Raw genomic sequence first — 25470 nt, 5'->3', positions numbered from 1 at the left:
AACATTCAAAACAGGAGAATTCAATAGCATTGCAGTGAAAATAATGGAGTGAGAAGCAACTGAGATAAAAGGAAATGAACGACTTGTCAGATGTTATAGGTGTTAATTATATTAATCAGCGGAGTCATCATTTTTGCGTAATGACAAAATGCAAGTCTTGCTCTCCCGTGTGTAGTTGCATTTATTATTAACTGTTGGAAATGTAAAGTTCCTTCAGTAATTTGTCGAGCAATGTCCCGATCTCTTCATAATTGGAACCGACATGTTTCTGCAGAGATTGGATATAGGGTTGTGCACGTTCCCTTATCTCATCCACCTGCTTTTCCACCTGTTCCTTCAGCTCTGTAGCCTTTCTACCTGCCCCATCTCTTATGTCCTTGCTGTACTTCTCATACTCAGCTCGGACATCATCCACATAGGGCTGCAGCTTATCACGCAGAATGTCTACCTCAGCTCGCAGCGAGTCCCGGCTCTTCTCTGCTATGGCTCCCAGATCTTCCAAGAAACTTCTTACATGTTTATTTATTCCAGCAAAATGATCATATGCTACACGGTCAACTTCAGTTCCAAAAGTCAGGAACAATTTAATAAAACTGCCAAGATAGCTGTTGTAAATAGGTACAACCTTCTCAGTGTACACGGGGAAGTTCTCCTGAATCTTCTCATCCCATATTCTGGAGACTTCTCTAAGGTATTTTACTAGTTGACCAGCATTATCATGTGCCGCTTGCAACTTCTCCTTAATTTTGTATCTGCAGAAAATATAAATTTATCTCTTAAGTGTTTCTTCTTTATACATAAAAGCAGCTTCTTGGGGTATATTTACTAAAGTGCAGGTTGTTAGAAGTGGAGATGTTGCCCATAGCAACCAATCAGATTCTAGCTATTATCTTCTAGAAAGTGCTTGATAAATGTTAGGTAGAATCTGATTGGTTGCTATGGGCAACATCTACACATCTAAAAACTTGCACTTTAGTAAATATACCCTCTTGTGCTTGTAATAGGTGCAGTTGTTATAAAACAAAGTTATTTGCATTAGGTATTACAATACTTTTGCAGTAGACACGTGAACCAATAAAAACATAAAATTCAGCTTGAAGAAATCCTGAAACAGGTAAGCGGTATTAGCAGAGAGAGAAGACAGTAGGGTAGGATTATGGGGCAGATCTGGGGAGCATATTTGATATACATAGACATAGATATTGACATAACTACTTTCCCCTCATAAGTAATTTTTATCAAATCAGGAAGAAGAAGAAAAACAGTTTGTGGGAAGCCATATCTACCAATTCCGCGGCTTAGTTTGCGATAGGAGGAAAACAAAAAAAAACCAGTAACTTTGCACCTTGCATGGGCGTATTTATAATGGGTACAGGGTGTGCGGTGCACACGGGCCCTGGGTCCAGGGGGGCCCACACCGCATACCCTGCACCCATATTTAATTTATACTAACCTTTCCGCAGTCTCTGCAGCACCAGGCCAGCGTTGCAGAGCAGCAAATATCACAGGGAAAATAGCGGCGGCCATTATCCCGGTCACTCGCGCATGCGCAGAAAAGATGTCCCTGAGCCCCGCTCTTGCGCAGTAGATTCTGGCATTAAGCCAGAATCTACTGCACTGCCAGAGAGGAGGGGGCCCAAGCGGAGGCTGCACACGGGCCCCCTCCTCTCTTAAAACGCCCCTGGCACCAGGGCAACATCATATTGCTCTGCAGGTGGCGGTGGGGCAGATATAAAATGTTCAGAGAGATTTGGATTTTAGAGGTGCGTGTCCAAACTAAAATCTGAATTATAGTGTAATAATAAAGCTGTCCAGCATTTGTGGGCTACATGCAAAATCAGCCAGTATTTACCCTGCATGCAAAAATAAAATAAATATATTCACACCCCCTGCATTGCAGCATGGTTTCTCCTGGTGCAAAGGTACTTGCTTTATGTTTTTTTCTTGTTTTGCCGCCAACTCAAAATCAGCCCTAATTATCTGTAAAGAGCTAATATTAACAACATTACATATGACAGTAATTAAAAGCAGTGGCGGCTCCAGATGTGGGGCTGCCAATCAGCTCCTAACCAGGGGCGTAGAGAGCCCTGCTGGGCCCCGGTAAAGAGGGGGCGTGGCCTAATTGCAGGAGGTGTGGCCACGCCCCCTTGAGGAAAAAACCAAAAACCATACTTTTGCAGCGCCACGGAGGGGGCGCTATGAGCCCCTCAGACCGGCGCAAAGCCAGGGGGGGCGTGATCAGTGTGATCGCTCCGACCCTCAGGCATAGGAGATTGCTCGTGGCTGCTGCCTAGCAGCCTCGAGCAATCTCCCACTGCATCTCAGCACAAGCTGTGTGCTGGGCTGCTGCGAGGGAGGAAGGAGGGAGGAATGTAGGGGGCGGCGCCGGACCCGGACCCGGGCCCCACTGGAAGCCCGGGCCTGGGTAAATTGTACACACTCTCCCCCTCAGGGCCGGATTAAGGTCTGTGGGGGCCCCTGGGCAACAAACTTGTGGGGGCCTCTATGTAACCGCTATATATATATATATATAAACACACAGTATATCTGTATATAAACTACTACACACTCATATATAGGTGTTAGTGTGTATATACACACATATATAAATATACTGTGTGTGTAAGCACACTATATACATTATATATATATATATATATATAAAAGCACACACAATATATATATATTATATATATACATATATATATATATATACATACACACATACAGTATATATGGCTATATACATATACATGTGTGTGTGTGTGTATATACACACTAAGAACTACAGTACCTGCCTGTCAGTGCTCTGCACCGCTGAGGTGCACCAAGAGGGAACCATGACTCACCTCTGCTTTATGTTGGAGTGGCGCCTCGGCTCCCTCTGACTGTCAGTGACTGCGGCCACCGAGGAGCTTCCTACAGTCAGAGTCTCGCGAGATGATGACGTCAAATCTGGCGAGACTCTGGCTGTAGAAAGCTCCTCGGCGGCCGCTGTTAGGGAACAGCCGCCAACAAGAACAATAGCGGCGCCGGCGCCAACTAAATGCTGTTAATAGCAGCGGAGACTCTGGGCAGTGTGTGGGGGCCCCTTATGTGTGGGGGCCCCGGGACGATCATCCCCTTCGCCCTCCCTATAATCCGGCCCTGCTCCCCCCCTCTCGGCACCCCTGCTCCTGCCATGTCACAGGCTGTGTTTGAAAACTGACAGTTAGGAGCTGGTTGGTTGGTACCTTATCTCCGTCCACTTTATCTCCATTCAAGGCTTAGTAAATAGACCCCTAAGAGCCTAGGGCTGAACATAATCAAGGGCCTATTATGAGAAGAGGAGGGGGTGTGAACAGTGCTGTGTGGGTGTGATCTGTGCCATGTAGACAAGTACTCCCCCTACACTAACAGCCACAAAGGGGTACATTTACTAAAGTGAGTTTTTAGAAGTGAGTTTTAGAAGAGATGTTGCCCATAGCAACCAATCAGATTCTAGCTATTATCCTCTAGAAGGTGCCAGCTAAATGTTAAGTAGAATCTGAATGGTTCTCACTTTAGTAAGTTTACCCCCAAATCTCCAGAAATACATAAAAAGTAGGAAAAATTGCAGAGCCGAAAATAGCTAGGGGCAGAGGCTCTGTGGGCAGTACCATCACCACCCTATGACCCTTGCTCCTGACTAAAGGGATGCCTGGAATGGCACCCTGCAGCCAGGATAGCTGCTGCAGCACCTGCAGAGTGTCCAGTGGATGCTCCAGACAGGCATCCTGCACAGTATATGCACAGTATATGAAGCCGTCAGTACTGCACTTACTGGAGATAGCGGTCATGCCCTCTTCGTGCAATTTATTGATGTACAGGAACATTGCATAATTTTATGAGGAGAATAAAATACAATTTTAATACTTTTGATTTATGACTGACTGTATGGTCAGTCCACCGACTTGATCATCATCTTGCTGTCTTGATAATGGGCCTATGTGTAGACCTGGGGCTGTAGTCCAATCAGCCCCATTGTTAATATGGCCCTACTGATGGCATATGGAGGTCTGATGGCATGTGGAGAGGTATGATGGTCATGTAAGGGGCATGTGTGGATATCTGTTTGTAGTTGGGAGGTCTGATAGAATATGGAGATCTGGAAGGTCTGATGGGCATGTAAGCAGTGGTGGCTCCAGAGGTGGGCTGCAGCGCAGTCCAAAATTCAAACGGGTGCAACACCAACTGCCAGTGAGTCCTGGCCGGCGATATTGGGCAGCGTTTGGTAGTGCAGTTAGGGTGGCTCCCCTATTTGAATTTTGGACTGCGCTGCAGCCCCGGCTCTTAAGCCGCCACAGCATGTAAGGGATATTTGAGAATGTCTGATATCATGTGGAGAGGTCTGAGAGCATGGCTCTTTGTGGTTCTTATATATATTTATTGTCTCGTAGTCTCTGATTGGTTGGCCAATCTTGTCCTGTATTAAAGGTGGTGCAGTTCAACACAGTAAAATCACAGTTATAGACACCTTTCAATACTCCTCTTTCACCTGGGTTTGGATCATCTGAGTGGAAATGCACCACAGAAAAAAATAGAAGATCTAAGGCACCTGTCAATGCTCCCCTCTCACCTGGTTCTGGTGAGTGCAATTTACTTACTCAGTTTTTAATAAGAAGAAATAAGTAAAAATTTTGATTATTATTATGTTTTGAAATTAACATTGTTCGAGATGTCTGAACATCATATCGTCTATTGCACAGGTTCTCAAACTCGGTCCTCAGGACCCCAAACAGTGCATGTTTTCCAGGTCTCCTCACAGAATCAAAAATTAAATAATTATCCCCACCTGTGGATCTTTTAAAATGTGTCAGTGAGTAATGAATACACCTGTGCACCTGCTGGGTGACCTGGAAAATGTGACCTGTGTGGGGTCCTGAGGACCGAGTTTGAGAACCACTGGTCTATTGTATGAGAGGAGTGCCCTATCCATCTTCATTGACCTACAGAATTTGACCACTTAGAGGTATATTTAATAAAAATTGATCTTTCAAAGCGACCAATTGACAGTGGTTTTTACAGAAGTTAAAATAGCGATAACATTAAATGCAAAACTGCCCGTGTTCTCCATTTAATAGTGTTGCTGTTTTAATTTCTGCGGGCAAAATTAAAAAATCAGCAGCTTTTAAAAACCTGACATTGAGTAAATCTAGCCATTAGACTCTTGTAATTATGCGTGACCAAAAACAGGCCACCCATAGTGTTCATTCTAGGTCCAGCGGTAGGCAGGGTGCCAAAGTGTAGAAAGGGCAGTCTAGTGCGCACCGTAAGCGCGTGTGTGGCCGAAAAGCGGGGCATGGCCACGAGAAAAGGGAGCGTGTCTTACATCACTTTTGGGGACGTACCCAGCACTTACTGACATCTGGGCTGTCCCCAAGCTCTCCCCTCTCTGTGAATAGATGCCGTGCACATGCGCACAGTATCTATTCACCGGCGGTAAGCCCTGCACTGCAATTTAGCCCACCTGCGGGACACTTTGGCCCATAAGTGAGGACGCTACCCGGCATGTTGGTTTAGCAGGGCACCGCCAAAAGGGCAGGGCGCATTCTGCCTTTTTGAAATCAAGCAGGGCAAGGCATCCCGCTAAAGCAGCCTAGCGGGAACCTTAACACAAAGCTACTGATCTAGACCTCCTTGCCTCTTAGAATCACTGACCTACATCTTTTAACTTCGACCTCAATTTACTCATATGTTCCAGTGTTTGTATTAGTGTAACAATGTGTTTTAACTTACTCTTTTCCGAAATCTGAATCCTCCAGGTTTTTCTTACATTCCTCAGCAAATGCTTCTGCATTCCGAATGATGTCGAGTATAGTCCGTATGGCACTTCCACCTCTAGGTTCATCTTTCTGCCAAAGGTAGTGTCCCTGTACCCCTGCAGTATCAATATAATGTAGTTACACACACAAAAACACACCACATACAGTCAGGTGCATAAATATTGGGACATTGACAGAATTTTCATATTTTGGCCTCTATTCACCACCACAATGGTTTTGAAATTAAACAAACAAGATGTGCTTTAACTGCAGACTTTCAGATTTAATTTGAGGGTAATTACATCCAAATCAGGTGAACGGTGTAGGAATTACAATGGTTTCTATAAGTAACTCCCACTTTTTAAGGGGCCAAAAGTAATGGGACAAACTAAACAATCCTAAATCAAACTTTCACTTTTTAATACTTTGTTGCAAATCCTTTGCAGGCAATTACAGCCTGAAGTCTGGAACACATAGACATCACCAGACGCTGGGTTTCATCCCTGGTGATGCTCTGCCAAGCCTCTACCGCAAATGTCTTCAGTTCCTGCTTGTTCTTGGGGCATTTTCCCTTCAGTTTTGTCTTCATCAAGTGAAATGCATGCTCAATCGGATTCAGGTCAGGGGATTGACTTGGCCATTGCATAACATTCCACTTTATAGCCTTAAAAAACTTTTTGGTTGCTTTTGCAGTATGCTTCGGGTCATTGTCCATCTGCACTGTGAAGCACCGTCCAATGAGTTCTGAAGCATTTGACTGAATATGAGCATATAATATTGCCCAAAACACTTCAGAATTCATTCTGCTGCTTTTGTCAGCACACATCATCAATAAATACAGGGGAACCAGTTCCATTGGCAGCCATACATGCCCACGTCATGACACTACCACCACCATGCTTCACTGATGAGGTGGTATGTTTTGGATCATGAGCAGTTCCTTTCCTTCTCCATACTCTTCTCTTCCCATCACTCTGGTACAAGTTGATCTTTGTCTCATCTGTCCATAGGATGTTGTTCCAGAACTGTAATGGCTTTTTTAGATGTTGTTTGGCAAACTCTAATCTGGTCTTCCTGTTTTTAAGGCTCACCAATGGTTTACATCTTGTGGTGAACCCTCTATGTTCACTCTTGTGAAGTCTTCTCTTGATTGTTGACTTTGACACATATACACCTACCTCCTGGAGAGTGTTCTTTATTTGGCCAACTGTTGTGAAGGGGTTTTTCTTCACCAGGGAAATAATTAATCTGTCATCAACCACAGTTGTTTTCCGTGGTCTTCCGGGTCTTTTGGTGTTGCTGAGCTCTCCGGTGCGTTCTTTCTTTTTAAGAATGTTCCAAACAGTTGATTTGGCCACACCTAATGTTTTTGCTATCTCTCTGATGGGTTTGTTTTGATTTTTCAGCCTAATGATGGCTTGCTTCACTGATAGTGACAGCTCTTTGGAACTCATATTGAGAGTCGACAGCAAATGATTCCAAATGCAAATGTCACACCTAGAATCAACTCCAGACCTTTTACCTGCTTAATTGATAATGAAATAATGAGGGAATAGCCCACCCCTGTCCATGAAATAGCTTTTGAGTTGATAGTCCCATTACTTTTGGCCCCTTAAAAAGTGGGAGGCACATATAGAAACCGTTGTAATTCCTACACCGTTCTCCTGATTTGGATGTAATTACCCTCAAATTAAATCTGAAAGTCTGCAGTTAAAGCACATCTTGTTTGTTTCATTTCAAAGCCATTGTGGTAGTGAATAGAGGCCAAAATATGAAAATTCTGTCAATGTCCCAATATTTATGCACCTGACTGTATATAGAGCGTATATATTAGAGATGTGCGCAGATCCCTGTGTTTTGGTTTTGGCTTTTGTTCTAAATCATCGGTGTGTTTTGGTTTTGTCAAACCCAACCTCTAGTGTTTTGGTTGGTTTTGGATTTTGGTAAAGGGATGGAAGATCTACAGTGTCTAGAGATAGACAGTCAATAGGTCGACACCAAATGGTCAACAGGCAATAGATAAACAGGGTTAAAAGCTTGACAGCGTTAAATGGTCAACAGTTAAAAGGTCGACATGGACTAAGGTTGACACCGAAAAGGTTGACACATGTTTTTTTCTGATTTTTAGGGTTAGGATGAGGGTTAGGTTTAGAGATAGGCATTTGGCGGAGTGTTAAGGTTAGCGGGTGAAATGGGATAGTTAGGGTTAGGCACCACGGGGAGGGTTATGGTTAGGCACTGGGGGGGTTATGGTTAGGTACCATGGAGAGGGTTAGAGTTAGGCACTAGGGGGAGGGTTAGGGTGAGGCTTAGGGTTAAAATAACAGTCGACTGGATCAATATATATATATACATATATATATATATATAATATATATTAGGGATGTGCGCCGGACCATTTTTGGCGGATTTGGATTTGGATTTGGTTCTAATTCGTCATCCGGCTTTGGATTTGGATTTGGATTTGCCAAACTGCGGTGACTGGCTTTGGATTTGGATTTGGATTTGGATTTTTTGCCAAAATTGGCAAAAAAAGCTAAAATTACATAAATTGGGCTTTTTTTTCTTCCTAGAGTGTTATTTACCTCAATAACATTAATTTCCAGTCATTTACAGTCAATTTAGACCACCTCACAGCTTAAATTATTCGTTTCACCATTATTGGCCAAAGGTTGCAGTGAGCTGACTGGTGACCAAGCGTCAGAGCAGCGGCGCAGTGGCACAGACACCACAGTTTAAAGCACATCTATGAAACTATGCCACACAGCAGTGGCAGAAATGAAAGGTAGTGCTAGATGGAATTGTCCTTGGGCCCTCCCACCCACCCTTTATGTTGGATCTTAAAAAGGACATGCACACTTTAACAAACAAAGCATTTCAGCGACAGGTACTGCCACTTTGTGGCTGAAGTGCTTGGTTTGTTTGGGCCCCCACAAAAAAATCTTCCAATCTACTAAAGGCAACAGGTCTACAGTGGCATGATGTCACCATCATTGCCATCCTCACCCTCATCAGTGTGTACATCATCCGATTCCTCACACAATATCAGTTCATCCCCGCTGGAATCTACCATTACAGAAGTATCTGTACTGTGACGTGATTGGTGGGAAAGGTTTTCCTCGTGAAATTTCCAGTTCATTTTAATGAACATCATTTTTTCTACATTTTGTGGAAGTAGCCTCCTTCGTCGTTCACTCACAAGGTTCCCGGCTGTACTGAAAACTCTCTCCGAGTACACACTGGAGGGTGGGCAGCTTAAATAATGCAAAGCCAGTTTATACAAGGGTCTCCAAATTGCCTTTTTTTTCTTCCAATATTCGAAGGGACTCTGTGACATGTCTACGTGTATGGTGTCCTGAAAATAATCCTCCACCATTCTTTGGATGGTAATCGTATTAGATGGAGTTGCGGTAGAGGTGTCACTGGTGTTGGGCAAATCTTTTAGACCCGACCAGATGTCAAAATGTTGACTTGACTTATCTGCATCACCACTGGGTCTTTTGGAAAAGGTGCATTTTTTTCTGGCTGCTGCTGCAGAAACCGAAGGAGGAGACGTCATCGTAGTGCCATGTGTCACTTCAGCTGCCAACTTGCTCACCAGGAGCGCTTTGGTTCTTTTAAGATCTGGGTCAGTTGTAAAGAAAGACACAGCATATGACTTGAACCTAGGATCAAGAATGGTTGCTAAAATATAATGATCAGATTTCAAGATCTTGGCCACCCGTGGATCCTGGCGAAGCGAACAAAGGACTTGATCTATCAGTCCAGCATACTTTGCGGAATCACTTTGTTTAATATCATCCTTCAATTTCTCCAGCTGCTTTTCCAAAAGCGAAATCAGGGGAATCACCTTACTCAAGCTAGCAGTGTCAGCACTCACTTCACAAGTGGCAACTTCAAATGGTTTGAGCACCTTGCACAAGACAGAAAGTACTCTCCACTGTGCTGGGGTAAGGTACATTCCCCCTCCTCTCCCAATGTCATGGCTTGTCGTATAGCTATGGATGGCTTTTTGCTGCTCCTCCATCCGCTGAAGCATATACAGGGTTGAGTTCCACCTCGTTACCACTTCTTGCTTCAGTTGATGGCAGGGCAAATTAAACTGCTCTTGCAGGTGCTGCAATCTCCTGCACGCTGTTGCTGAATGCCGAAAATGTCCCGAAATTTTTCGGGCCACAGACAGCATCTCCTGAACGCCCCTGTCGTTTTTTAAAAAACCCTGCACCACTAAGTTTATTGTGTGAGCAAAACAGGGGATGTGTTGGAATTCACCCAGCTGTAATGCTTTCACTATATTTGTAGCATTGTCAGAAATCACAAATCCTGAGGAGAGTCCAAGTGGGGTAAGCCATGTTTCTATGACATCTCTTAGTTTTTCTAAGAGGTTGTCAGCGGTATGCCTCTTATTGAATCCGGTGATGCACAGAGTTGCCTGCCTCTGAATGAGCTGGTGTTGTTTGTTAGATACTGCTGCTGCTGAAGGCGATTCACCCACCCAGTGGGCTGTCACAGTCATGTAATCTTTAGTTTGTCCACTACCGCTTGTCCACATATCTGTGGTTAAGTGGACAGTGGGTACAATAGCATTTTGCAGACCAATAATTAGGTTCTGTTTAACGTCCTGGTACAGCCGAGGAATGGCTTTTCGGGTAAAATGAAACCGAGATGGAATTTGGTACCGGGGACACATGACCTCAACTAGCTGTGTAAATCCCACTGCATTAATTGAGGATATTGGACGCAGATCTAATATTAGCATAGCTGTCATGGCGTCAGTGATCCGCTGTGCGACAGGGTGAGAGCTGTCATACTTGCTTCCCCTTGCAAGAGATTCTTTAACAGTCAATTGTTTTTTTGGTATACTACTAGTAGTCTTCTTTGTCCACTTCTGGGATGAAGATCCACCAGCAGCAGCAGCAGGCCTAGCGCTCAAAGATTCAGTTTCTTCTGAGGTGTCCTGGAAATTGGAGGAGTCACCGTGACTTAGCACTAATAAATTGGATGTTGTACTACCACTGATCATTCCTGAGGATATTGAGGAGGAAGGTGTTGTCGGTGGAGATTGCAGGTGCTGGGATTTAGTAGAGAGAAGGCATCTAGCTAATGCTGGACTGCTTGTTGTTATTTTTTTTGCAGTAGTTTCTGTTATCAAACACCTGTCATGAGCTCGCTGCAGATGACGTAATAGCGTAGAGGTTCCTAGATGTTTAACGTCCCTACCTCTACTAACTGTGGTCTCACAGAGGCTACAAATGGCTTGACAAACGTTGTCAGGGTTTGGGTAAAAGTAATTCCACACAAAAGATGTGGATTTCTTGGTTCTATGCCCAGGCATGGCAATGGCCTTCTTATCTTGGCCAAGAGCTGCTTCCACTGGTGCCTGACTTATACAAATAATATCCTCATCCTCAACATCCTCATTAGTGCCAGCATCAGCTGCACATATATTCCTCTCATCCTCTTGCAATTCCACGGTGGCATCCTCAATTTCTATGTCCTCGGCAATACTGCTCATCCCCACAACTACAGATGGAAAAGAAACTGTGGAGGGCGGCTTCTCTGAAAGGTCAGGCTTACACATAGAAATGCCACTTGTGGACCCACTTAGACTCTCCTCAGGGATTTCTGACATTTGTGTTTCAAAAAACACAGTTTGTTCGACTGCCTTATTGGTTTTAAATTTTTTCACACTTCTATAGTCTGATTGAAAAGGTCTTTTATCATCACGAGAGGCACAAGATGCCTCACTGACAGCTGCAGAACCACCACTCAGAAATAAAGGGCAAAGCCTGAGTCTTTCCTTGCCGCTACGTGTGGTGAATGGTATGTTGCCAATTTTCTGTTTCTCTGCAAAAGTAGTAGTCTTTAGAGGTTTTTTTTTTGTCTTTACCCCTGTAAAATCTAAATTTTTTGATTTCAGGTTCCCTAAGGTTTTAAAGCCTCTACGCCCTTGAGCATCAGCTTTAGATAAAAGTGATGGACTTCCAGCCGCTGCAATGCTAGCATTTACATGTTGTTTCTGCTCTAATCTCAGTTCATTCTCGTGATCCATATTACTTTATCACTATGAACTGGAGTCACAGAGCTTGTATACACACAGTGGGCTATGCCCTTTCACGGAGCTTGTATAATAGACACAGTGGGCTATGCCCTGTCACGGAGCTTGTATAATACACTCAGTGGGCTATGCCCTGTCACGGAGCTTGTATAATAGACACAGTGGGCTATGCCCTGTCACGGAGCTTGTATAATAGACACAGTGGGCTATGCCCTGTCACGGAGCTTGTATAATACACTCAGTGGGCTATGCCCTGTCACGAAGCTTGTATAATACTCAGTGGGCTTATGCCCTGTCACGGAGCTTGTATAATAGACTCAGTGGGCTATGCCCTGTCACGGAGCTTGTATAATAGACACAGTGGGCTTATGCCCTGTCACAGAGCTTGTATAATAGACACAGTGGGCTTATGCCCTGTCACGGAGCTTGTATAATACTCAGTGGGCTTATGCCCTGTCACGGAGCTTGTATAATAGACACAGTGGGCTATGCCCTGTCACGGAGCTTGTATAATACACTCAGTGGGCTATGCCCTGTCACGAAGCTTGTATAATACTCAGTGGGCTTATGCCCTGTCACGGAGCTTGTATAATAGACTCAGTGGGCTATGCCCTGTCACGGAGCTTGTATAATAGACACAGTGGGCTTATGCCCTGTCACAGAGCTTGTATAATAGACACAGTGGGCTTATGCCCTGTCACGGAGCTTGTATAATACTCAGTGGGCTTATGCCCTGTCACGGAGCTTGTATAATAGACACAGTGGGCTATGCCCTGTCACGGAGCTTGTATAATACACTCAGTGGGCTATGCCCTGTCACGAAGCTTGTATAATACTCAGTGGGCTTATGCCCTGTCACGGAGCTTGTATAATAGACTCAGTGGGCTATGCCCTGTCACGAAGCTTGTATAATAGACACAGTGGGCTTATGCCCTGTCACAGAGCTTGTATAATAGACACAGTGGGCTTATGCCCTGTCACGGAGCTTGTATAATACTCAGTGGGCTTATGCCCTGTCACGGAGCTTGTATAATACACTCAGTGGGCTATGCCCTGTCACGGAGCTTGTATAATAGACACAGTGGGCTATGCCCTGTCACAGAGCTTGTATAATAGACACAGTGGGCTTATGCCCTGTCACGGAGCTTGTATAATACTCAGTGGGCTTATGCCCTGTCACGGAGCTTGTATAATACACTCAGTGGGCTATGCCCTGTCACGGAGCTTGTATAATAGACACAGTGGGCTATGCCCTGTCACGGAGCTTGTATAATACTCAGTGGGCTTATGCCCTGTCACGGAGCTTGTATAATACTCAGTGGGCTTATGCCCTGTCACGGAGCTTGTATAATACACTCAGTGGGCTATGCCCTGTCACGGAGCTTGTATAATAGACACAGTAGGCTATGCCCTGTCACGGAGCTTGTATAATACTCAGTGGGTTTATGCCCTGTCACGGAGCTTGTATAATAGACACAGTGGGCTATGCCCTGTCACGGAGCTTGTATAATACACTCAGTGGGCTATGCCCTGTCACGGAGCTTGTATAATAGACACAGTGGGCTATGCCCTGTCACGGAGCTTGTATAATAGACCCAGTGGGCTATGCCCTGTCACGGAGCTTGTATAATACACTCAGTGGGCTATGCCCTGTCACGGAGCTTGTATAATAGACCCAGTGGGCTATGCCCTGTCACGGAGCTTGTATAATAGACACAGTGGGCTATGCCCTGTCACGGAGCTTGTATAATACTCAGTGGGCTTATGCCCTGTCACGGAGCTTGTATAATAGACACAGTGGGCTATGCCCTGTCACAGAGCTTGTATAATACACTCAGTGGGCTATGCCCTGTCACGGAGCTTGTATAATAGACACAGTGGGCTATGCCCTGTCACGGAGCTTGTATAATACACTCAGTGGGCTATGCCCTGTCACGAAGCTTGTATAATACTCAGTGGGCTTATGCCCTGTCACGGAGCTTGTATAATACACTCAGTGGGCTATGCCCTGTCACGGAGCTTGTATAATACTCAGTGGGCTTATGCCCTGTCACGGAGCTTGTATAATAGACACAGTGGGCTATGCCCTGTCACGGAGCTTGTATAATACACTCAGTGGGCTATGCCCTGTCACGGAGCTTGTATAATAGACACAGTAGGCTATGCCCTGTCACGGAGCTTGTATAATACTCAGTGGGTTTATGCCCTGTCACGGAGCTTGTATAATAGACACAGTGGGCTATGCCCTGTCACGGAGCTTGTATAATACACTCAGTGGGCTATGCCCTGTCACGGAGCTTGTATAATAGACACAGTGGGCTATGCCCTGTCACGGAGCTTGTATAATACACTCAGTGGGCTATGCCCTGTCACGGAGCTTGTATAATAGACCCAGTGGGCTATGCCCTGTCACGGAGCTTGTATAATAGACACAGTGGGCTATGCCCTGTCACGGAGCTTGTATAATAGACACAGTGGGCTATGCCCTGTCACGGAGCTTGTATAATACACTCAGTGGGCTATGCCCTGTCACGGAGCTTGTATAATACTCAGTGGGCATATGCCCTGTCACGGAGCTTGTATAATACACTCAGTGGGCTATGCCCTGTCACGGAGCTTGTATAATAGATACAGTGGGCTATGCCCTGTCACAGAGCTTGTATAATAGACACAGTGGGCTATGCCCTGTCAAGAAGCTTGTATAATACTCAGTGGGCTATGCCCTGTCACGGAGCTTGTATAATACACTGAGTGGGCTATGCCCTGTCACGGAGCTTGTATAATACTCAGTGGGCTTATGCCCTGTCACGGAGCTTGTATAATACACTCAGTGGGCTTATGCCCTGTCACGGAGCTTGTATAATAGACACAGTGGGCTATGCCCTGTCACAGAGCTTGTATAATAGACACAGTGGGCTATGCCCTGTCAAGGAGCTTGTATAATACTCAGTGGGCTATGCCCTGTCACGGAGCTTGTATAATACACTCAGTGGGCTATGCCCTGTCAGTTGTCATGGAGCTTGTATAATACAGTGAGTAGTAGAGTACACATACACACAGTGGGCTTATTATGCCCAGTCACAGAGCACACACAAGGGCTTATGCCCAGTAAAGTCACAGAGCACTGCCTACTCTAATCTATCTAACACTAGAACAGACAGCGCACTAGCTAACTACCTAACTACGCGTCACGCGAGAAATGGCGCCGACTGCCGGGCGCCGCGCCTTTTTATTGAGGCCGAACGTCACTCGGCTCTCGCGAGAATCCGACGCCGGACGGGTGACGTTCGGCCTCGAGGTGGAATCCGAGTCAGGCGGGAACACCCGAACTTGCGTTCGGGTGGACTCGGATTCCACCTGTTCGGAGAGGTTCGGATTCCTCAGAATCCGAACCGCTCATCACTAATATATATATATAGATTACAGACGTAATACATAGCTAACAAAGGTGAGCGTGGTAATCTATACCTTTTATATATATATATATATATATATATATATAATTATATATATATATATATATATATATATATATATATATATATATAAAAATACTGAATTCCACACCCTTTGAATTTAATTAAAATATGTTAAAAATAACTAAACTCATGTTACTTGGACCTGTTTTTGTTCCTATAGTATTATTATCATCAATGACATTCATTTCCAGACAATTTTCACCACCTCACAGCACCTGAAATCACGAGGGCAGGACCTAAATGTAATCCAAATCAGGAATGTAATCGAATGTGGATATTAGAGATGGGCGGTTCGGTTCTCCAGAAATCCGAATCCACCCGGATTTTGTGAATCCAGACAGATCCGAGTCATGGTTCTGATCACCTGTGGAGATCCTGATATATCCAAGTCACAGTTCTGATCAGAATTTGGATTTTAAATCTGAATTTTGGGTTTTGAATTGCAAAAATGACATGATTTTAGCTGTTTTTTAAAACTTTTTATTATTTTTTAAAAAAAAGAAACCCAGATCCAAAACCAAGGGGTCTATTTACTAAGCAGTGTTATGAGACAGAGTGAAAAGTGATAAGGTGCCAGCCAATCAGCTCAAAACTGTCATCTCATAGGCTGTGTTTGAAAAATTACAGTTGGGCGCTGATTGGCTGGCACCTTATCACTTACTTATCACTTTTCACTCTGTCTCATAACACTGCTTAGTAAATAGACCCCCAAAACACTTGGTGGTTTTGCAATTCCAAAACCAAAACACACAGATGAAACCAGATCCAAAACCAAAACATTGGGATCAGCGCAAATCGGTCAGTTTTGATGCGAATGCAGCCAGCTGTATTTCAAATGACAAAGTGCAACTGCACCGTCCGGCTGTATTTTTTGAAGAGAAAATTTGTTCTACACATGTGCAGAATGGATCTCTTCTGTCTACCCGGACTTTTCTGCGGACCAGCCAATTTCTGACCGGTTTTGCTGGAAAAATCGTCAGTTAAGTGGTTAAAGGGCTTCAACTATTACAACCAGTGTTTTCTGTGTCAGTATTACTCCTAGCGTCCAGCTGCTTGGTGTGTACTTTTCATTGAGGGACTTGACAAAGGCCCAAGTAAGTATCGATATTTCAACATGTTATGACATTTATGAGATGCGTTTCAACGGGATGTAGCCAGCATCTCGCCGTGCCGGATGCCGACGTCCGAAAACAGCGTTGTGATCCCGGCACCAGGATCCCGACCGCCGGCAAAGTATCGGGCAAAAGGGGGAGGGTTAGTGAGTGGGGTTAGGGTTAGCCATTAGGGGGAGGGTTAGGGTTAGGCACTAGGGGGGAGGGTTAGGTTTAGAGCATGGGGAGGGGGAGGTTAGGTTTAGGCACTAGGGGGGAGGTTAGGTGTAGGCACTGTGGTTGGTGTTAGGTTTAGGGTGCGGGAAGGAGGATGTTAGGTTTAGGCACTAGGGGGGGAGTTTAGGGTTAGGCACCGGGGAGGAAGGGTTAGGGTTATGGGTAAGGGTAAGGGTTATTTCCTTATGGGTGTCGGGATTCTGACTATCGAGGTGCCGCTGTCGGTGTTCTAGCCATCGGCATCCCGACAGCCGGAATCTCATACCCAACCCATTTTCAATGTTTATTTGGAGCAGCCTGAATATGAACTACATAATCTACAAGTGATTACCCCCACATTTATGATAGAAATATATATATATATTTTATTGTTTTTAAAATGCCTTCTGTGGCCGTGTATGTCTCCTTCTTTTACCAATTAACAAATTACTAGTGTTAGTACAGGTGTACCTCCTTATGTCACTCATTAATTTGTGAAGTGTGAAAATTTAACCTTGCACACCTAATGTAGAAATAGCAACATTTTGTGAACCCTGCATAAATAATTTACAGCCCTCCACTGAGGCATATATAAGTAAAACATATGTACATTTTAGTGCACCATATTCCCCGTCTTTCATTGATTGACAATACCTGCACCACTGTTCATGGATTAACTGTAACGGGAGCATACTGTAGGACAGAAAGGATCAGTGTCAGTCAGGAAAGGGGGCAACAAACTCTCTTGCTGCAAGGAGACCTCTGCAGAAACTTTTTAACACTTTTGCTATCTATCATCTACCGATTCCCTCTAATACTCCATTTATGGTTCCTATTCTTTTTAATGATAACATTTTAGAATTGGTGCTTTTTTATATTTTCTCTATCCAGATGGAATGTTACCTAGTGCTATGGTGCATGCTGAAGTTTTGACGTATATTCTTGCAAAATGAAGACTAAAAGGTTTATTTACTAAGCAGTGTTAGGAGACAGTGAAAAGTGATAAGGTGCCAGCCAATCAGCTCCTAACTGCCATCTCACAGGCTGTGTTTGAAAAATGAAAGTTGGGAGCTGATTGGCTGGCACCTTATCACTTTTCACTCTGTCTCTTAACACTGCTTAGTAAATAGACCCCTTAAACACTTATCGTACTACTTCATTAAATGCAATGATCTAATTGTAATTCTACAAACTGTATGTAACCAAAGCATCTGATTCGCAAACCTCTTAATTCCTGCATGATTGTGATGTATGATACATACTATAGTTGTGCGCAGACTCATGTTTTTCGCTTTGTTCTAAATCATCATCGTATTTTGGTTTCACCAAAACCACCCTCAAGTATTTTGGTTCGGATTCGGATTTGTTTCGGTTTTGGATTCCATGAAAATCGATAATAATCGATTAAAATAATCAATAAAAACAGCTAAAATCATGTGATTTGGACCTATACATATGCAATTCAAGACCCGAATTTGTTTTAAAAATGACAACATTACCGAGCCGGGACTCGGCAACCCCAAAGTGATTCAGAACTGGGATACGATTTGACTACGTACTGCTAAGTTCGAGTGTGTTAGTTTTTTTTGGAAATCTGAACCGCACATCCCTACTGATCACTCTCTTTATAAATTACCCTGAAAAATAGAGTGGTATCCTTTGCTAGTATACGTAGTATATAATTATAATGTGCCGTGAGGCAGTGTACAGTACCTGTGAGGAACAGCAGTGCCAGAGGTAGAAGCAGGACTTTCATTGTTAAACTGAACATTGATCTCAAACCTGCAATATATTTATATAGTTTATCCCGCTGTTATTTGTTTGTCTGCTCATACCTCATTTCTCTTATCTTTCTACAACACCTGGATTACCTGTCAGACTTTAATGCCATACTTGGCTCTATTTCGCTGTTATTATCTTCATATTCTCTTCTTTTTAAAAAAAAAAAAAAAATTGTGTTTATTGAGTGAACTGCAGTAAAAGCATCATATAGTACAAAGGTACAGCTGTATAATAAAGACTTCAGTTTGTGATGGATGAGAACACTGTACATAGTTTGGGTAACACATAATAAACAATGTACCAGGTAAAATATTGCATCAGGGAGATGCAACAATATTAACATAGCACAATATGATATCATGAACTTCAGGTTTGTTAGGTAAACTTGAATTAAAACTGCTGTCCTTTTTTAAAAAAAAATAGTAGGGAGAAAAAGACAACAACAATGAATGAGGGGAAAGAAAAGAGGAATCAAGGGTGGGAGAGGAGACAAGCAGCGAGCTAAAGAGTTAAAGACAAAGAAGACAAAGTGGAGAGAGATAAACTACCAACCAATTAGCTACTAACTGTTATTTTTCAAACACGGGGTCTATTCATAGAGTAGAGAAAATACTTGTTTTGCTGTAAACAGGGCTTACCCAGTCTCCAAGCCATGAAAAGAAAGGTTTCTTATCTCAAAATACGTTTGCCTGGGAGACCTTATCCAGTGGAACCCCCATGCTTCTACCAAAGGGAAGAGGTAGGACCTTTTTTATTTTGAGCCTATTTTTCACTATACCGGTGTGTGAATTTGATTACTGTTCAATCTAATACCACCCAAAAGGCCTCCTCAATCCTTTGATGTGGCAGCATCCACTGGATATGTATAGGGTTCTGTTACCATTTTACTTATTACCTTTTAAATTTGCATTAATAAATATCTTATTTTAAACCAAGAAGAATTCTCCATCGTCTGATTAAAGAAACCATTATATGAATGGCAACACACTTCTCACCGTGAGTGAGTACACAGGTTTCCCTCAATACAGCTAAAGATACCTTTATGCATCTAACACTGTCACTTTACATTGTAAGTGAGGTACGCCATCTACATATATAAATTAAAGGTACCTTTATAGAAGTCGTGCTCAACTCTTAAGGGTGACTTTTTGAGTACGCTCCTCTAAGAGTGTACACTGATCTGTTTCCATTTTGTCCTCTGTGAACATAGGGCCTGATTCAGACCCGCTCGCAAGCGCTTGAGCGCTCGTGAGCGGGTCGATGGTGGGCTCTGCGCACGCACAGTGGCCGCACTGCGCGTGAGCAAGCCCCAGAGCGAGAGAGAAATTCTCTCGCTCCGTGGCTCACTACAAAAGGGGTGTCTGTCGATGTTGATCGACAGCTCGCCCCGATTTGTAGGTGTGGCGGGAGGGTGGCTTCACAAACGGAGGCGTACCCATGCGAACACCTGCCATTTGTGGGCGGCCCCAATGACATCACCAGTGATGTCAGTGGGAGAGCTTCCGGCTCTATTAGATCCAGAAGCTCTCTGGGCCTTTTGGCCACGAGACCCTACCACAAGGGTCTTGTTGCAAGCCCCGATGGTCGCGATGGTCAAGACCATCGCGATCATCATCCTGGCCGCTCACAATAGCTGTGGGTGGTCACCCACAGCTATGCGAGCGGCCAGGAGGCCGCACAAAAAAAAAAAAAAAAACGCCCTGATTCAGAGCGAGCACTCTTTCAGAGCGTCCGGCTCTGAATCAGGGCCACTGTCACTTTACATTGTAAGTGAGGTACGCCACCTACATATATAAATTAAAGATACCTTTATAAAAGCCATGCTCAACTCTTAAGGGTGACTTTTTGAGTATGCTCCTCTAAGAGTGTACACTGATCTGTTTTCATTTTGTCCTCTGCGAACATACTACACAATGCAAAAAAAAAACTTTTTTCTTTCTGTACGTATGAGGATGACCGACAACTAAGAGGATAACATTTTTGAAAAATTCCTAGAGAAAGAAAAGAGAGGATAAGTATTTTGGGAATTTTGGATATTTTTGTTGAATGTACCCTTATCTTAATGCATACACTGTGTAGGCAAAATTGATTGGCAATGACAGCAAATAGATCAATGATATTTCATTGACGTCAGTACTTTGTAGGTCCACCACGTGCAGTGATTACTGAAGATGCCCTTCTTGCAGGGGCATATCTATAATGGGTGCCTTGTGTGTGGCCCCCCTGGGTCCAGGGGGGCCCCGCACCGCACACCCTGCACCCATAGAATTACTTACCTCTCCGGAGTCCTATGTCGCGCAGTGGTCTGGCACTGTAAAAACGAATGGAAAATGGCCGCCACAGCCATTTTCCCATCGTTTGTACATGCGCAGTACAGGGAAAATGGCCACCGCGGCCATTTTCCCGGTGACCAGCGCATTCTCTATTGACTCTGGGCGCACTCTATTGCCCAGAGTCTATAACTCCGCTGCTGGCCGCGCACTGATATGTGCAGGCTGCTTCAGGGCCGGATTTCCCACCAGGCAACCTAGGTGCTCGCCTAGGGCCCAGCGGGATCCAAGGGGCCCGTGGACAGGCCCCTTTGGCCCAAGAAATCTGACCTGTAAAAATGCTCCCAGAGGAGCACAGTGTGAGTACCGCATGAGTTCATGACATCACACAGTCCCGCCTACTTTTCAGGGCGTCTTGTTGCTGGCACTGTCACAGAGTGACTGTGCATAGCAGGGGGGACGAGGAGGGTCACCTGGTTCGCCGTCCATCTTCAGCTAGCTCTGGAGACCACACAGTTATTCCCGTCTGTACTGGCACAATATGGGTGGAGCCAATACAAGCCCCGCCCCCAAATCACGGCATTCTGTTGTGAGGGGGTGGGGCCTAAAGAAGCGTGTCTGGACTGTCTAGAGTCTGCCCCATTAGCAACCTGCACTGTTGAGTGTAAGTAATTTATGTATGTGTATGTAGGTATTCATGTGTTAGTTTAATGTATGTTATTGTGTACATGTGTTAGTGTGTGTATACTGTGTATATTTTAGTGTGTATGTATGTGTTATGTGTATGTATGTGTTAATTTGTATATATGTGTGTGTGTGTGTATATATATATATATATATATATATATATATAGATATATATAGATATTTATTTATTTATATTTAGAAACCCATCCAGGAAAATGCTGCGTTTGCCCCTGGGCCCTAGCATGCACTAGGCTGTGCCTCTGCACGGAATTGGTATGAAATACCGCCGTCCCTCCGGGAGCCCTAAACCTAACCCTCCCCCCCCCCCCGCGACTGTCCGCTCGTGGCGCCCGGCATCGCTACGATCGGGATGCCAGGCGCCGGTCTGCACAGTGGCACTGCCAGGCTTGCTACTGCCCACCAGCAGCACGCAGATGCCAGAGAGACAGGCAGAGCTTCAAAAGGACCAGTATCTCCGGGAAGGACAGTAGCCAGCAAGGTAGGGTACTGTATTAAGGTGGGTACACAACTGAATGACCAGCAATCGTGCCTATGTTCAGGGCGATTTGCCTTCACCCTGGGCATCGCATGATTACCGGTACACACTACATGATTCAATGAATGACGGAATGATCACTTGTTCCATCCTTCATTAATATGTATGGCGCCGTTTGTGATATCGTGTGATTAGCTGTGCAGCACAGCCAATGACACGATATCGCATGCAACCGCGGGAGTGCGCAATTCGGGCAAACACACTGCATGATATTTCTGATTTGTTGTTCCAATTTGGCCAAATCGGGCTGATATCGTGCAAGTGCATAGCCAGCCTTATTTTGAAATTACTCCGTAATTGCTCAGCCCATAATTAATAACTATTCAATTTTAAATCAGATTGCACAACATAAAAATGACATAAATCAATCTATAGCACTACTATAGATTGATTTATGTCGTTTTTATTTTGTGCAATCTGATTTAAAATAGAATAGTCAATAATTATGGGCTGAGCGATTATCGGTAGACTGCGTACGCACCGTGATTGCACTGCACACACTCCAAGATATAGTGCTATGGATTATTTGAGGGAGGGGGCCCCAAACTGGTATTTTGCCTAGGGCCCAATGAGGTCTAAATCCGACTCTGGGCTGCTAGCTCAGGAGAGTTTTGCAAAGAGAAAACACTGCAAGGTCGGGTGAGTAATCTCATCTAAACTTGCTACTCGGGGGAGAAATCTCGATCTGCTTCACCATCCGCCAACTTACTTTCAGCTAAACTCACTTCTTAGTAAATGTGTGAGTTTCAGGAGCCTCAAATCACCCGCGTTTCGGCGATGCTAATCGAGTTTAAAAAAAAAATCATACTCAAATCTTAGTAAATTTACCCCTAAAAGTCCACAGTACAGCATAACATGTTCATAACAGTAGCAAGAGATTTTTTTTTCTTTTTAAATATTTTCTCTGTAAAGCGCTGTGGAATATGTGTAGACTATATATATTGGTTAATAAATAAGTAATATTCTGTGAACCATGGCGTATAGATGATCAAACTGCATCAAATTGTATAAAAACACATATCCTTAGTTTTTAGATCAGCCTCAGTGATAAAGCTGTTTGTGGAGAGTCCATAAAATGTAAACCGATTAAATGCAGCATCTATCATATGTTTAATGTAATTACTAACACATCTCAGCAATTACAATCATGGGCTTCCATTGATAAATAGCAGATATTTCAGTTGCTATGGGAATAGGTATTTTGTAATGTCAGCAGTGTGAATATAATTGAGTGTAAATAATGATTAGGGTCTATTATTAATATTATTATTGTTATCCTTTATTTATATGTAGGGCTACCATCAGAAATTGTGCAGCCCGGGATTGACAAAATCGGCAGGGCCCCCCCTTCCCCCGCTACCTTATTCCTACAAAAAAACATGTGGCCAAGAAATATCAAGCCTGCCCTCTTATGTGCGTCCAGCCAGCCCCTTTCTGTGCATCCAGCCAGCCCCCCTTTCTGTGCCTTCAGCCAGCCCCCCTTATGTGTGTCCAGCCAGCCCCCCTTTCTGTGAATCCAGCCAGCCCCCTTTCTGTAAATCTAGCCACCTCCCTTTCTGTAAATCTAGCCAGCCCCCCTTTCTTTGAATCCAGCCAGCTCCCATTTCTGTGAATCCAGCCAGCCCCCATTTCTGTGAATCCAGCCAGCCCCCATTTCTGTAAATCTAGCCAGCCCCCCCTTTCTGTGAATCCAGCCAGCCCTCCATTTCTGTGAATCCAGCCAGCCCCTCTTTCTGTGCAACCAGCCAGCTCCCCTTTATGTGCGTCCAGCCAGGCCCCCCTTATGTGCGTACAGCCAGCCTCCCTTCTGTGTGTGTCCAACCAGCCCTGCTTATGTGTCCAACCAGCCCTCTTTCTGTGTGTGTCCAGCCAGGCCCCCTTATGTGTCCACCCAGCCTACATTCTGAGTATGTCCAGCCAAGTGCCTTTATGTGTTCAACCAGCCCCCCCTTCTGTGTGTGTGTCCAGCCAGGCCCCCTTATGTGTCCAACCAGCTCCCCTTCTGTGTGTATGTCCAGCCAAGCCCCCTTATGTGTCCAGCCAGCTCCCCTTTTGTGTGTGTCCAGCCAGGAACCCCTCTCCCCCTCTTTCACAAGCACAGCACAGTCAGCCTCATACAGTACAGCACAATTAAACTTATCGGCTGCTGTGCTGTCACCTCTGCTGAGTCTTAGCGGCTGCTGTGCTGTCTCCTCTGATGAGTCCCAGACCCCGGGCATTGACGCACCTGCATGTGTTGCTGGATCCGGACAGACTGGGAATGTTAGAGCCACGGCAAGTCCTAGTGCCCGCCAGCTCAATCTAATCTATTCTAGCTGCTCTCCATAAACTCCCCCCCAATGATGACAGCGTAGGATTGCCCTCCCCCCTCCTTTCTGCCATTTGTCCGGGCCTGGGACTCCAGTCCAGGCAGTCCCCAAGGGGTCCACAGTGCCTTACAAATTACCAAGACAGAAACAGTATGAACAAAACAAGAAAAAGTGACTAGTACAGAACATAGCAGGACATGGACAAGGTTTGTACATATTTTTGCTTCAGCAGTCATAATACCCAAATAAGCAACAGGGTGGCAGAACGCAGAGGCGGATTGGGATGGAAAACCAGCCCGGGAAATTTTTGGAAGCAGCCCTAGTGGGACGGGGTATGTTGAGAGGGTGGAGTCTGCTGAGGGGGGCGGGATTCTTTCCCCTTTAGGGCCTGATTCTTAGTTGGACGCACTTACTTCCTCTACTAACCCCTTGCATGGTGTACAACCGTGCGTTGGAATGTGCAAGGCCTGAGAAGCCTACTTTTAGCGTCTATAGATGCTGCTATACCAAGGTGTGCCTTTTAGAAGTCACCATCAGTTGCATCATCAAAACTTGCACCAGCCCCGTGCAACTTGCATTTCATCCATCTGAGTATGGCCTTTAATGTGAGAGATTCAGCCCATCTTTATGCAACCACTTTCAGCAACATTCCAACAACACCCCCATACTACGCTACATCTGCGTCTGAATAGTCAACCCCCTGTAACCACCCAGGAACACCCAGCACATTTATAATATTGATAATGCTTTGCAGAAATGAATAATATAACAGCACCTTAAAGATCTACATTAGACTCATGGAATAATTTTATTTTGTATTTTCTCATAAGGCCTGATTCTGCATGGGAAGCTACAGCGCCCGTCTGTGCATCCTTTACCGCAGTTGCATCTGTAACCTTATCCTAATGTCGCTACAAACTCCTTACATGGTGCACAGCCATGCGTCTGATAATGCAAGGACTGAGACAGCTACTGTTAGCGTCTACAGATGCTGCAATACATATTAGTGTGTCTTTAGACATTATCAATGGTCGCATCATCTGCTAGGTGCAGATTATCCATCTAAGTATGGTCTCCAATATGAGTGACGCAGCGTCTCTGTATGCAACCACTTTCATCAACACTCCTGTGTCACTCCAATAACATACCCTGACCGATTGCTTCATCTCAGTCTGATCAGGCTACCCCCTGTAACCACCCAGGAACGCCCAGCACATTTCTGATGCACTTCTTTGTGAG

General features: G+C 44.6%; 1 protein-coding gene across 1 annotated transcript; it reads right to left on the bottom strand.

The window, feature by feature from the left end:
* Positions 1-187: 187 nt before the first annotated feature.
* On the bottom strand, positions 188-18383 carry LOC148513739 (uncharacterized). Its single transcript, XM_088481431.1, has 3 exons — positions 18341-18383; positions 5758-5899; positions 188-752 (listed from the first exon to the last, which is right to left on the bottom strand). Exons 1-3 carry the CDS (start codon positions 18381-18383, stop codon positions 188-190), a joined length of 750 nt encoding a protein of 249 aa, XP_088337557.1.
* Positions 18384-25470: the final 7087 nt, after the last annotated feature.

This window comes from Taudactylus pleione, unplaced genomic scaffold, assembly GCF_031769625.1.
Source record: "Taudactylus pleione unplaced genomic scaffold, aTauple2 ptg000270l, whole genome shotgun sequence".
NCBI classification, from domain to species: Eukaryota; Metazoa; Chordata; class Amphibia; order Anura; family Myobatrachidae; genus Taudactylus; species Taudactylus pleione.
The sequence above is the reverse complement of the archived record's forward strand: the minus strand, read 5'-3'. Positions and strand labels throughout refer to the sequence as shown.

Coding starts and splice junctions, on each gene's coding strand:
- LOC148513739 (XM_088481431.1), bottom strand. CDS start 18,383: ATGAAAGTCCTGCTTCTACCTCTGGCACTGCTGTTCCTCACAG. Junction 5,900..18,340: donor GGCACTGCTGTTCCTCACAG/GTACTGTACACT, acceptor TTGATACTGCAG/GGGTACAGGGACACTACCTT. Junction 753..5,757: donor GATTCAGATTTCGGAAAAGA/GTAAGTTAAAAC, acceptor TATTTTCTGCAG/ATACAAAATTAAGGAGAAGT.